Source organism: Thermobia domestica, chromosome 1 (assembly GCF_964235325.1).
Source record: "Thermobia domestica chromosome 1, izTheDome1.hap1.1, whole genome shotgun sequence".
NCBI classification, from domain to species: Eukaryota; Metazoa; Arthropoda; class Insecta; order Zygentoma; family Lepismatidae; genus Thermobia; species Thermobia domestica.
Genome location: NC_137454.1, coordinates 61,951,019 through 61,964,451, shown reverse-complemented (window position 1 = coordinate 61,964,451; position 13,433 = coordinate 61,951,019). Strand labels below are relative to the sequence as shown.

Sequence of the window (13,433 nt, the reverse complement as noted above, 5' to 3'; positions counted from 1 at the left end):
ACTTTTACCCTCTTTTTTTGACACTGTTCTATGTTGTTGTAATTATTGTTCTCTTGTTTTTTCTTTCCTTTGTCAACATTTCCGTGTAAAATGACAAATTTATGCTGTATCTGGGAATTTGTTCAATAAATAAATAAATAAATCCTGAAAGAACTGTAATTTTTAATAGCTTTCTGATCGTCCCTTTGAACTTCATCTATCCTAAGTGGGTATTATCAAGTCGCCCAACGCAAATCATTTGGAGGACAAAGTGAAAGAAGTGAATTGAGTTTTCATAAATTATTTCGAATGGTGTACCTAAACTTGACCTGCATAACTTAATCTACACTGCACGTTATTATTATTACCGGGCGGATAAAGTATCAGCCTTGGAACAAGTCATCTCTCACTGAATTCGAGCACAAATTCAGGTCCAAAGTGATCACATACCGTTCGGGATGCAAACTGAAAAATGAAATTATCAGACCCAATCATAATCCTCTGTACAGATTAAGAATGATATTTTAAATCTTGAAATATAAAGTTGAGCCCAACAAAAATAGTCAGCTGGCAACACTATATAACGCGTAACACGGTATTGGCTTTCGAACGCGTGGTTACTATCCACGTAGCCACTCCTGTTCGAATTAAACGGTATTGATTTGCCCTATTAATTTATACTAATACATAAGGCTGAAGTGTACGAAGTTAAATATTCCTTAACCAGATGCAATCTTAATATACCTGTTCTGGATTTGGGTAAAGACGTTTTAGATCAGAAATTCATTGGAAAATCATGGGCAGATGAGGAAGTCTTTCGACTTAAAACCCACACCAACTCCATCCACGGAAATCCATAGGGCGAACACACTTAATAGTCAATGCCCGAGGACAATAATAATCATTTCTAGAGCAGGTTAACCACGCTGGTCTTTTTCTATACACAGGACTCTGCTCTACCGATATATTTTTAATGTTCAGTGATCTATTCTGATTATCGTGCAACATAAAAGAACATTTCACTCTATATATATGTTGAAATTGGAACGACTCATTGGTTTGAAGTAAATCTCGTCTAACTTTTCCTGTAATAACACATTTATTAGTTTGTCACGTAATATTTTAACTAATTATTTAAATAACCATGAAGCAAACACGTACACGTGAGCATTGAGATTTTAAAATAACTTATTCGAATTGACAGTAGCCTATTTATAACATATACTTAAGAACCAATTGCTAGATTTGATATGCTTTATAAATTTACCAATTAGAACAAAATTAGCAATATAATTAATTTATTTTGTTATGTCCCTTACTAAGGAAACATGCGCAATTTTCAAAAAAATGCCGCGAAAAACTTCTATTTCGAGGCCATTTACATGTATACAAGAATGTTTTTAAATCTTCATACAGTACTTACAAATTTAAATACAGCAGATTTAAATCTCAATTAGCTATAAACTTTTTTTTTTAATTTCAAAATTAATAATAGTTACAACATACTACCCACAGATCACATAGTCTAACGGCTAGTTGAAAGCTTCTTCTTCTTTTCCCAGTAAATATATAACGACTAGCCTCATACACTTACTTTTTTAGGTCCGCTAGACATGCAACCCATTTGGTTCTGATACACAAACAAAAAATTTCTTCTCTCTTCTCAGAGGAAAGACAACGACAAAGTGGAGAAAAGGTGCCGATATCGCAGCTTTGCAACTTTGCGATAGCTGCGAAACGCAAATTAATCTTTTCTAGGTTTGCGACATGTTTGCATTTTTACTTTGCGTGGAAATCACAAATAAAAGTTTGTGATGTAAAAATACATTTATTTATGTACTGTGCATGTAAAATATATATTTATATACAGGGGTGCCCATCCCCCCAAAGTTGATGGCGCACTGCCCCCCAAAACTAATAATCTCTTCCCTCCTCAAAACTCAAGTCCTCTAAAAACAATTGCCCAGTGTAGCAGTAGTTTTTAAAGTACTAGTAATTGTTATTTTTGTTGTTGTTTTTATTTCCTGTAGTAGTATTATAGAATGCTTGTAGTAGTAGTAGGGCTAGTAGTAATTATAAAAATGGCATTACTTTTATTAGTAGTCTTGGTAGTGTACAATACTAAATATGTTCTATAAGGATATTGAAGGGTATAAAAACTTCTACACACTGTGTATGGCACAGGTATTCTTTTTTTACAATTAGTAGTATTATTTTTTTCTTTACAAAATATTGATATAATTCCCTTGTACATGAAAAGTAAGACGCAAGTTACAAGTTATTGAGTTTGATACCAAAAGAAAATGTTATCCTCGAAATTAGCCTACAAAAAGAAGCGATATCCAACAAAAAACATTCCTGTAAAAGAGCCAAGTACGAGTGGCCTTAAAAAGAATTGAAATCACAAAAATAGGCGCCAAGTTCTGGTGGATAACAGTTACAAACACTCACTGGCTCACTTCAAATTTAGATTTGAAACTTGGCTGTTGTCTGTATGGTTACCACTAGCTCACAATTATGTCAAACTACTTTATAATTTTCAACAGACAACATAGGCAAGTTTCAAATCTAAATTTGAAAGTGATTCCTTGATTGTTTGTAACTGTTGTTCACCAAAACTTGGCGCTCATTTTTGTGATTTCACTTCTTTTTAATTAAGTGGAAAATGTAATCGCACAAACAGAAAACTATACAAAATATTATCATTAATTCATTTATTATACATCATGTAGCAATTGAACAGCATTACTTATTAAGTGTCGTACATGGTATAAATAAGAAATAAATAAATACTCCCAGTAGAAAATGGGTAAATTACCTACAGAAGGCGATAAACCGACCAGACCATCCTTTCATATAGCAACTTGCGCGGTACTTCATTCATAGAGTTTCTAAGCAGGGGGTAGGGGGATTCATTCTCGAGATTAAAAAAAATCGCATCGTGTTCCAATGTTATTCTGACGACAGCAAAATTACTTATTCGACATTAGAGTAAAATTCTTCCCCAATTTTTTTATTCCCCCCAATTTTTTTCTCGATGGCACAACTTGCGCCATTCATCCCTCCTGTGGGCGGCCCTTCTCTCTTAAAACGAACCAACCTTTCCTTTCATACGGCTACTTGCGCGGTACTTCATTCATCGAGTATCGAAGCAGGGAGTACGGGGGTTCACCCCGGAAAATTTTTGAAAATTAGCTTCTCAAAATCGTGTTTTAATGCTATTCCGACAGTAAAATTGCTAGTTCGAAAGTAGAGTAAAATCCCCCCCAAAATTTTTCTCAATGGCGCAGCTTGCGCCATACATCCCCCCTGTGGGCGGCCCTGTTTATATATGGGATATAGTATACGTCAGTCCTCGTCACTTACCGAGGACGCACGAAGTGCAGTCTTTGACAAATTATTCATTGAACATCTAGGAACTTAAAAATGGGGTAACGAAGCGAGTGTCGTTCACTTTCCTGGTGATACGAATATAAAAAACAAGATACTATATCACCTTTGTGATCGTACTCCATATTTGTTTTGATCGACGGCGAACGCTCTTCAACTGTTTGAGAGTTGTATGCAGTAGTAGGAGGTCTAGCGTGATTGCTTACCGGTTTTTATGGGAAAAAGTGGTTTGAGGGATTATTCAGTAGAGGTTTGCGTCAAGGTTTGGGGTCATTCCGTAGAGGTTTTTGTGAGCTGAATGCAACGCTTTTTTTTTTTTTGTTTGTTTGTTTGTTTTTACTTTCACTTACTGGTAATTCGCATTTTCGGGAATTTTCTTGCGGGCCCTATAACGTCCTGCAGTTCTAGGCAGAGGTTCCGCCTACGTGGAGGTGCCTCTTTTATTTTTTTTTTGTTCTGCCTACATTGTCGCAGCTTGTGCTTTGTTTTGTAGAGGTAGGTGGCAGCACGCTGCAGTACTAAGGAGATATGCAGAAAATGGCTGCTGTAGTGAATTATGCGTGGATCGTAAACCACGTGCAAGATTTTTTTATTTTTGTATATTGGTGCTTGAAAGTCTTCTATTGTACGCAATGAATGGTTGTTTTGTGTAGATTGCGTGTTAAACATTATATGAAAAAGTCTACCTTTCTGCGGTAAGTACTTGTATACTACTCAGTAGGTCATTCTAGGCATTAACTTTTAGGGTGCTTTATATTTTTTGATTAAAAAATAATATAGCCCTTATTCTGTGCGCGTTTTCGCTTGGTACTCTCTCCCTTATTTTTAATTGCATTCTTGAAATGGCCCTTGTACTTATAGATGTTTTTCTAGGAATGTGTTTTTTATATGGTATTCGAGGAATAATAATGTGTCCTTGTACATAGTGTATGAGTATATGTGGGGCATTTGAAACACATATCGCATGTCACGTGCACGTGGATGCTTCTTACTGTTGCACTACGTATAAAAATGATTTTATTTGATATAGAAGTGGTAATGGAACACATAAGAAACCCAGTTCACGTTGTATTCACACTCCAACATGAAGTGTGAATACACCGTGATCTGCGTTTCTTATGTGTTCCATTACCACTTCTAAATGTAATAAAATCATTTTTATACGTAGTGCAACAGTAGGAAGTATCCACGCGCACAGAAGATGATGAGGACTCGTTGTTTACTATTACCTTTTAACAAATAATGTAATTATAGTTTGTGGATTTCTATATAGAAATATCAATAAAATAAATGTTTGCATATACAATAGATCTACCTAGTCTGTTTTATAGGCAAGATAATAAGGTTGGTTAACTGGTATGGATCATCAAAATTTTGTTTTTGGTATAGCAGCAATAGCATTCTGAACATTAAGTGCGGCCTTTTGCCCCGCTTTACTCTACTAGAGAAGAAATATCTCCTCCAGTTTCCTTTCAGGCGGCAACGTACCAAGAACTGACGAAACGTTGCCACGTTGCACCGCATTGGATATAAGTTGTATTAAGAAGGATGCTGAACGAACATCTCCAGAAACGATAGATGTGCGTCTGCCTACCTCTCTGATAAAATCAAGACTTCTAGAACCCCATGCCCCACTGGTCTCGATGGTTATTGGAGCAAAAATAAATTTGTCGAGGAGATTGTTATATTTCCTTTCCTTTTCTGCCTCTACGTCTAGCAAATTCTCCAGCATTCATAACAGTCAATGGGAGGTTTGAATGGGCAAATGTGTCCGAACATGTAAAATCCCATACTAGTGATTTGCCTCTCATCCAAGGTATTAATGTCATGCCGTCAGGTCGTTTACCATCAGAAAGACAACAGCCTGATGGTTCACGAATTTAAGAAATTCCTGCCGTTGTGAGGGCTCGCAAAATGATGTCATTAACAGATGAATGTCTGGTGTTCCTGCCAATGCTCTTCATGCATGAGAGGCCATGCAGGCCGCGTTGGGTAACTTGATCACCGCAAGCTGGATAGCGATGTGGCTCGCAAATATCTGAACCTAGTCTTAAGGCTACTGCGATTCGAAAGGTTTGATTAGACATGTGAAGACCTAATTGGGGGAAAGGTAACGCATTTAACCATGTCCCAGCATGGGGGGATGATGCAGCAAGAAGTCTAGCTTTATCCTCTGGAACAGCAACGGATTGTAAAAGAAGTTCATGAAAATGTGCTGCTATTTGTGTGTACCAAGATGCCTGAAAACCTCTTTCGCTGATTTCTGGAAGGTCCGTATCTGTTATATTTATCCATTTACTTGAGCCTTCTTGAACTATTTCATCTGGATCCAGGTGGTAACGTTGTGGAAGGAGAGCCTCGATTATCGAAGAGATCCGTGGTAGGACGCTAAAAAGGTTGGAATCGCCATATCAACAGTTCGTCGAATACCAAGACCTCCTAATCCAACAGGTAAGGATGCTTGCATCCAAGAGTCGTCACTCAAGGAGCAGTTCAAAATTGACTCCAGACCCATTTTAAGGATAAGATTATATTTTTCCAGTAGTAGAGTCTCATTCCAAGATGGAAAGCATCTTAAGAAGTAGTTTAAACGAGGGATCGACAAAGAGGCACGTAGAAGAAAGAAAGCTGCATGGACAGAAATGGAAACGAGGCGAGACAAAAAATATTCTAACTTCGATATTTTGCTTAACAGGACATTGATAAATGCTTCCTTTCTGACAGCGGCGCCTAGAAGATAAGCATTCTGATTAGTTAGAAGACGTATTCCTGGGGCGGCTTCGTCAATTTTTTTAAATAATAGGTCGAACTTGTCTTCATCTGACCCAAGAAATCCAACTTCACACTTTGAAAAATTCAAATGTAGGCCAAGTGCAGATGCCTTCTCATTTATTTGTGCTAGAGTTGAAAGAACTACATCAGGTTCATCAGCGATAGTCCATCATCCAAGTACCAGATGTTTAATTCAGTGTTGATTGATTTCACTAAGGAATGAATGGTTATAGCAAAGAGTGCTGGGCCCAGGGGATCGCCTTGTTGTACTCCTCGCTGGGATGAAATAGTGTTTTCACCTAAGAATAGATCACTGGGTTGAGCGTAACATTGGTAAACATAAGGATAGATTGAAGGAAATTTATTCAACACTGTAGTGAGCATGGAGTCTCGGTGAAGCTCGTTAAATGCGTTGCGAAAATCCATCTTTAAGATAGCTTTAGGAGCATTGTGAATGGAGGAAAAATAAACTCGGGTTCCATGTACAGCTGCTTCGGCTCCGTTGGGAATACAAACACCAAGTTGGTGGGGAGACAAAAAGTTCTTAAAGTGCTCCCGTGTTCTGAAGCATATAATTTTGGCTGATGTTCTGCGCCAGACATTACCAACTGCGATAGGTCTAACTCCACCACATTTCTTTTTAAAAGCAGTAAGTTTGGCTCCAAAAAACAATGGCCGAACTTCCAAGGGGACTTTTCCTGAAATAATTAAATTGAACAGCTCGCATAATGATTTTACGAGCTTTTCCTTCGATTCAATTACTTGACAGGATAGGAGATATTTGAGAATCGAAGGACGAAGACCATCGAGACCTCCCGCGCTACCAGATGGAAAAGAATTAATAGGTACCTTAACTTCATTAATCGAAACTCCTTGACAGCTCTTTGAGTCATCAGGAAGATTCGGTAAAATAAATTCACCAGGGTGGGCTGGATGCTTCTCCAATAGCGTCTCAAACACAGAAATGTCCGGGGTTGCAACAGTATCATCTAGCATTAGTAGACGGACTGCTCCACGAATGTCACCATCTGCAAGTTTGTTTTCTGCAATCTTAAGATTGGAAACATTCCGTTTTGGAAGAGATTCCCTGATCTTTGTTGGATGCCAGGTTTAGGCGTCAATACCTACATCACACCAAAGACGAACTCTTTGTTTTACCCACGAGGTAAGATTTTTTTACATTTTCTGATTTTTTAGGAGCAGTTAGTGCAACTAATGGAAATAGAAACAAGTTGATCCAATCTTTTTCGTCATTTGAAATAGTTACTTGAAGTAACACATCGGCAAGTGCATCAGCAACTGCAGCTCGAGCACCTCGAGGGACACGCCTTAAAATGTGTTGAGGACCTTAACGATATTAACATTTTGCCCAGGTTAGACAACGTCAATTTATGTGTGCCTTTATTGCGGTTAGAGATGTTAGTACTTGTAGTTTTAAATCAGGATAGCTATTATTATCGATATAACAAGAGTTTTCGTCTCCATCTATAACCTGATGCTTTTTACCTATATGTATAGCTAATCCTCTAGTTCGCATAATGTTTTCCACAGTGAGAATATGGTAACACATTCGTAGATTTAGTAGTAGTAGATGAATGGCCATTAATAGGCCTGCTAATGTTGGCAACTGAATCATCCCTAGTGGTATTAGATTTATCTGATTCGGTTGATTCAAACGATGGAACACTTGAACCGTCACTTGATGATTTCATTAGTTCTGAATGCCACTCATTCTAGCTTTGGAACTTCTTGTATAAAATAACAGACAAATTCTGACCAAAGCATATATTAACTAATAAATAATAGCGTTACAGTTTCGGCAAATTAACTTTGCCTTCATCAGACACATTATGTCTGTTTTATTTTCTGTTGTAGAATAGTATTATCTATGATTGTGGTAACTTGCATTTCATTATCTCCTTTCACTGATGAATAATCAAGCAGAAGAAAATGGTAAATTTCGTATTATTTTTTAGTAAGGCAGGCTCTTAAGCATGTATATTTTAAATGTTTTTGTCTGCACGCTATCTCTGCCGCACTTCAGATTCCTTAGATGTTGATATAATATGAGAAGCTGCAAAAGTGTCAACACAAGTGACATCTCATATAAGGCATTGCCCATTTCCCGAGGGGATTAACCTGATGCCATCTGGCCTTTTCCCATCATCCCTTGATAAACCAGATGGTGCTAAAATTATGGGCACTTCTATACTGGCCAAAGCACGCTTTAGGATATCATTATTTCAACGTGTCGGGACACTCTGCCTGCGCTTTTGGAACAACTCAATGGATGCAAACACTTTTCATTGACCTGCTCCCGACAAATGCATGTAAATTTTTTACACATGTTCATGCCAAAGCGTAGAGCAGTACAAAGACGAAAAGAATTGTTATCCATGAGAGTTCCAATATTCCTCGATGGAATTGATTGCAACCATGCACCAGATTCTTTTTCGTTTAATGCCTTAAAGCGAGCTATATCAAAAATATTATCCAAGACTAACTCTTGTTCAACAATTGATTTTAAGATTATTTTGTCCTATCTTTTCTGTACTTCCAATGTGGATGATATGTCATTTCCAAATAAGAACTTCCATACGTCAATTGCCTCTGACAAGTGATGAATGACTACATCATCAACAGGAATGCTAAGAATGTTGGAGATGAGTGGTCTCACCCCATAACAAGAGGAAACAAAAGCTGGAAGACTAGCTTGTGTCCATTGTATTTGATTCATGGATATATTTACAATAGACTCTAATGCTTTTTTAAGGCAGGCATCCATTTGGAGAAGTAGAGATGGCATATACCATGTTGGAGTAGTTCGAATAAAATATTGTAATTTTGGTATACCCATGCAGTTTTTTTTAGAAGGAAATATGCCAAGTGAGATGGTAAAAATTTTAAACGTTCAATAATATTTTAAAACTGATTTAGGTGCTCATTAAAAGCTATTTCCTATCCTGTTTCATGCAGTGGAGCACCTAAAAGAAATAATTGGTTCGCATTAATTGTTCGAATACCAGGAAGAAGCTGTTGAAGTTGTGATACAATAGTGGGATCCACTTGTCCAGATGTAAAAAACATTCACATTTAGAAGGATTAACTTCTAAACCAATGCGTTTAGACTCCGTTAATGAAATATTCACATCCTGCAAAACGGATTGTGGCGAATCACCCAAAGTACCATCATCCAGATAAAATAAGTTTAGTTCAGATGATAATTTGCGAACTATAGGATGGATTGATAAGCTGAAAAGCATTGGACCATCGGGATCCCCTTGTTGACAACCGACCTGGGACAGTATTGTTTTCTCTCCGAAAAACAGCATTGATGGACAAGCATAACATAAAGGATAATACATTTATATCAGATTAAAGCAAAAATCTAGTAGCGTCTCTTCTGTTTTTTTGCTTCCCAATTCCTTTCCGCCTAATAAATCTCACAAAGAAAGAAATTTTCAACTAGGAGGTCAGGGACGGAGACTCATCACAGGGCGCACGTTTTTATATCAATGCTACGCACAGTGAGTGTCCAAAACAACTTCACAGATTTTTCCGTTACAGATAACCATAACGATCAGGATAGGTTCCGTATGCTTATAAACTATGATCAGGTTAGATTACGTTGATATCGTTGTAAATAAAGACAACAATCTATACGAGAAGAGCAAATAGGGTGACCGTAAAAGTTTCAGCTGAAAACGGGACACGTTCCGGCTTTTTAAAAATCATGAGAAATGAGAAACAGGTCTATGCGTAAATTAGTTCCTGTTTACCTATCAATACCTAATACATTTATATTGTAATATATCATAATATTGGAGATAACAGAAATTTGGCGTTAAAAAATTAAGTGTATAAACTTCCTCTCCCTGCATACAATTTCCTTTTAATGACTAAATTTTCAGAAAGGTAAGAAGGAATATGAAAATTGGCTATAAAATTGCTACAAATGAAAAGTGTGGCTAGGATTGCTACTGTTGTTGAATTAGCAACCATGGACTCTATCTTTGTTCTTATTAGCGCCCTGATATCAGAGTTCTCCCTTCTCTCTTTGTTACATTGCGGGGTCAAGTAATTCGATACTTACGAAAAACGAAAGACCGTTGAAATTTATTCAAAAAACAAGCGAGTACTAAAATCTCAGCTGCTTTTCAGGCAATACTGCGAACTATAGATCATTGTTAGTGTAGGGAATTTCAGTTCAATTCTTGCCTCTTTGTTTATTATTAATTATAAATACCTTTACAAGGAGTAAATGTACTGGGTTTGTTATTTACTTCTTTCACTTGCATAAAACGGGAGAAGTACTACTTTTTTCATGACGGGATGGCTGTGACACGCCCCTAAAATGGGACTGTCCCGGTCTAAAAGGGACATATGGTCGCCCTATGAGCAAATTATTTTCCTTCCTCCGTATATATATCCTAGTGGAGAAGCTATCCTAGAGTAGCTCCCGTATTAGGGCAAAGGCCAGTGTTGCCAACTACGCGTTGTAGCGACTTTTGAAAACCTTTCTTAAAACTTCCCATTTCCCACATAACTTGGAAGAAGTGAACGAATTAGGTTACAAAACATTTATGGTAAGTTAGAAAATATGTGACAAAATTTAACCAATTCATGTAAATTCTAACGAACAGGATGTGCCAGCTCATCAATCTTGTGTAGAGGCAGATGAGACTCGGTGTGACAAAATTTAACCAATTCATGTAAATTCTAACGAACAGGATGTGCCAGCTCATCAATCTTGTGTAGAGGCAGATGAGACTCGGTGTGACAAAATTTAATCAATTCATGTAAATTCTAACGAACAGGATGTGTCAGCTCATCAATCTTGTGTAGAGGCAGATGAGACTCGGATGTTGAGGATTAACTGCTGGACGTAATCCATCTTGTGCATTTAATGCTTTTCCAGGCTTTAACCAGAGTGTTGTTTTTCGGAAGAGATGGTCCACTTGTAATGCTACTTGTAGACGATCCAAGAAAGCTTGAACAAGACCATTCAATGCCTCAAATTTACACGTTCAAAGGAGTATTCTTCAAGACACTTGAACAAGTCTAGAATGAACTTGAAACAACTTTTACACGATCATAGAGGTATTGAATCATGTTGTTGATAAATGGCAGTTCGAAACAAATGACTGTAACTATGAAAGCAAATGAAAGCGAAACAGCGTACTGAATTAGTTCAGACCTGAGAATGAATAGCTATAATATTAGAATATCTTTCCTAACTTTCTGCAGGCATTTGCAATTCAATAGATTATATTAAATAATTTAGAACAGTTCAATTGATTTTGCAGCAAGCCCATCGAATTCTCACTACGTATTTTGTCCCTTTTACAATAAATGCGGGTTAGGTTAGCTGACGTTAAAAGAGTAAAATGCTGCTTAGGTATAAAATCATTCCCTATACTAAGCTTTCTGAAAAGCTGATACTTCAATCAGGCGTGCTGATGACAGATTCACACTCAAAAAATCTAACTGTTTCCTAAAATTGTGTGTATCACGATGGAATGATTGCCCTTCGATGTTATTTATGCTATGGCATCGAAGATTGTTTAAAGGAAAGGCTGAAAACACAGGAAACCAAACAAAGCAATGATAACTAATAAAACTCCAACTGACCAAAGTAGTATATATATAGCAGTATATATATTTTAAGTGCACTTGATCGGCTGCAATGAAATTGCGCACACTTTTCCGGTTTTATCAGATAAGCCATTGACAAGCTGTCATTATGTACAGTGTTGCACACAGAAAAATTAAGCAATGTTGTCAGATGGAAAATATTTTCTCTTCTGTTTGTAAATCTGTAAGAAAAGAGCAGCGGAATGCCCGAACTAGAGGTCTGCAAGGGATCGGGCCGAGTCCGCGGGCTGGACTCGGGCCTTTAAAGCATATATCACTTCGGGCCCAGGCCGTAAATTTTTAAGTATACAATCATATTTCTCGGGCCTAACTTTGTAAATGTACCATACAACGATATTTATTGGACGATTCTTTCTGAAGAACTTTTAAAGCACAACTGCAAAATTAAACGTCTTCTTGCTGTATATAAAGAATATAGTTTTGCGTGAATTATTAAGTTTTTGTAATTCGGGCTCATTTGATTAAAATACGAGCTCGGGCTTAAATCCTAAAAATATTTCGAACTCGGGTCGGACCTCACATTATAAACTAACGGGCCGGGCTCGTGCAAAAAATTCCAGCCCGTGCAGACCACTAACCCGAATCAAGGGTCGAATAAAATTACTAGGATTGAGCTAATTTAGAAAATACAGAGGAATTAACACATAAGGATAGGGAAGCTATACACTGTATCGAAAAAAAAAGGACCACCAGTTCGTCCGAGAAATATTACAGAGGTTGTTCAGTAAATGGTTGAAAGAGAGTTGAGTTCAGTTATGACGAAGAAAAGTTTCTATTTATAAATGAAGAAACTAAGATTATCGTCCTAACTTGTGCGAGTAACATTAGGTATGAACAATGATAGCATTTACTGTACATAGTCGTAGTGTACTGTATGTAATAAAACTAGCAGGTAGCTATAATACTGTTTCTAACTAATTAAACTATATATTCTATAGATTTAGGAAGGTGATTTAACATACATTGACAGATTCCATGTTATTAATAAGTAAACCGTGTAATTTTGCAAGGATTAAATTGGAATGCAGTGTAGTTTATATGAAGAAGTGGCTTACTCACATCTGTGTATTATATTGTAATCTAGGTTTGTAGTATCGCAGTATTATAACAAGTATCCTGTTATATGACCGGGGAAAAACAGACGTTAACGACACACCTTAATAAATTTACCAAAACAAAGCTTTACGATAATGAAGAAAATTATGCACTTTGATTTTCAATTGTCAATTTCTCCATAAAACTTGGCTAGTAGTGGGAAGTATGTGTATATTACTATTATTATATTAACATTGAGAATGTCATCATAATTGTTTGCTTCGTTTTATTTAGGTTTCCACCTAGAATATGGGCTTCAGAACCCTCAGTAGCTCCTCGAACGACAAATAGGGCGGAAGCATTTCATAAACATTACAATGAATAATTCTATTCACTGAGTTCAGATATTCATAAGGTGATTTCATCTTTATGAAGATATACAATCAAAAACAAACTTGAAATCAAGATCAATTGCGATAGGAGATACCGACACACAAAGAAAGGAACATTTAAAGAAACATAACTTCATATTGAAGCAGTATGAAATGCTTAAAGGTGATACATGTTCAGAGTATGAGACAAGAAAATGTTAATATTTGGAT

At 36.8% G+C, this 13,433-nt stretch overlaps 1 protein-coding gene across 15 annotated transcripts in view; it reads right to left on the bottom strand.

Moving 5' to 3' along the window:
- The window catches only part of Rcc1 (Regulator of chromosome condensation 1), a 68,787-nt gene extending 67,161 nt beyond the window's left edge, over positions 1-1,626 (bottom strand). For 2 of the 15 annotated variants that reach the window (XM_081757720.1, XM_081757728.1), the window contains exon 1: positions 1,403-1,540. Coding sequence is in view for 1 of the 15 variants with exons in the window: in XM_081757700.1 (XP_081613826.1) it covers positions 1,574-1,603 (30 nt within the window). In the remaining 14 variants the exon portion in view is untranslated. Of the gene's footprint in view, positions 1-1,402 lie in introns of all 15 variants that reach the window. The other 13 variants (XM_081757700.1, XM_081757744.1, XM_081757718.1 and 10 more) reach the window with 13 other exon arrangements.
- Positions 1,627-13,433: the final 11,807 nt, after the last annotated feature.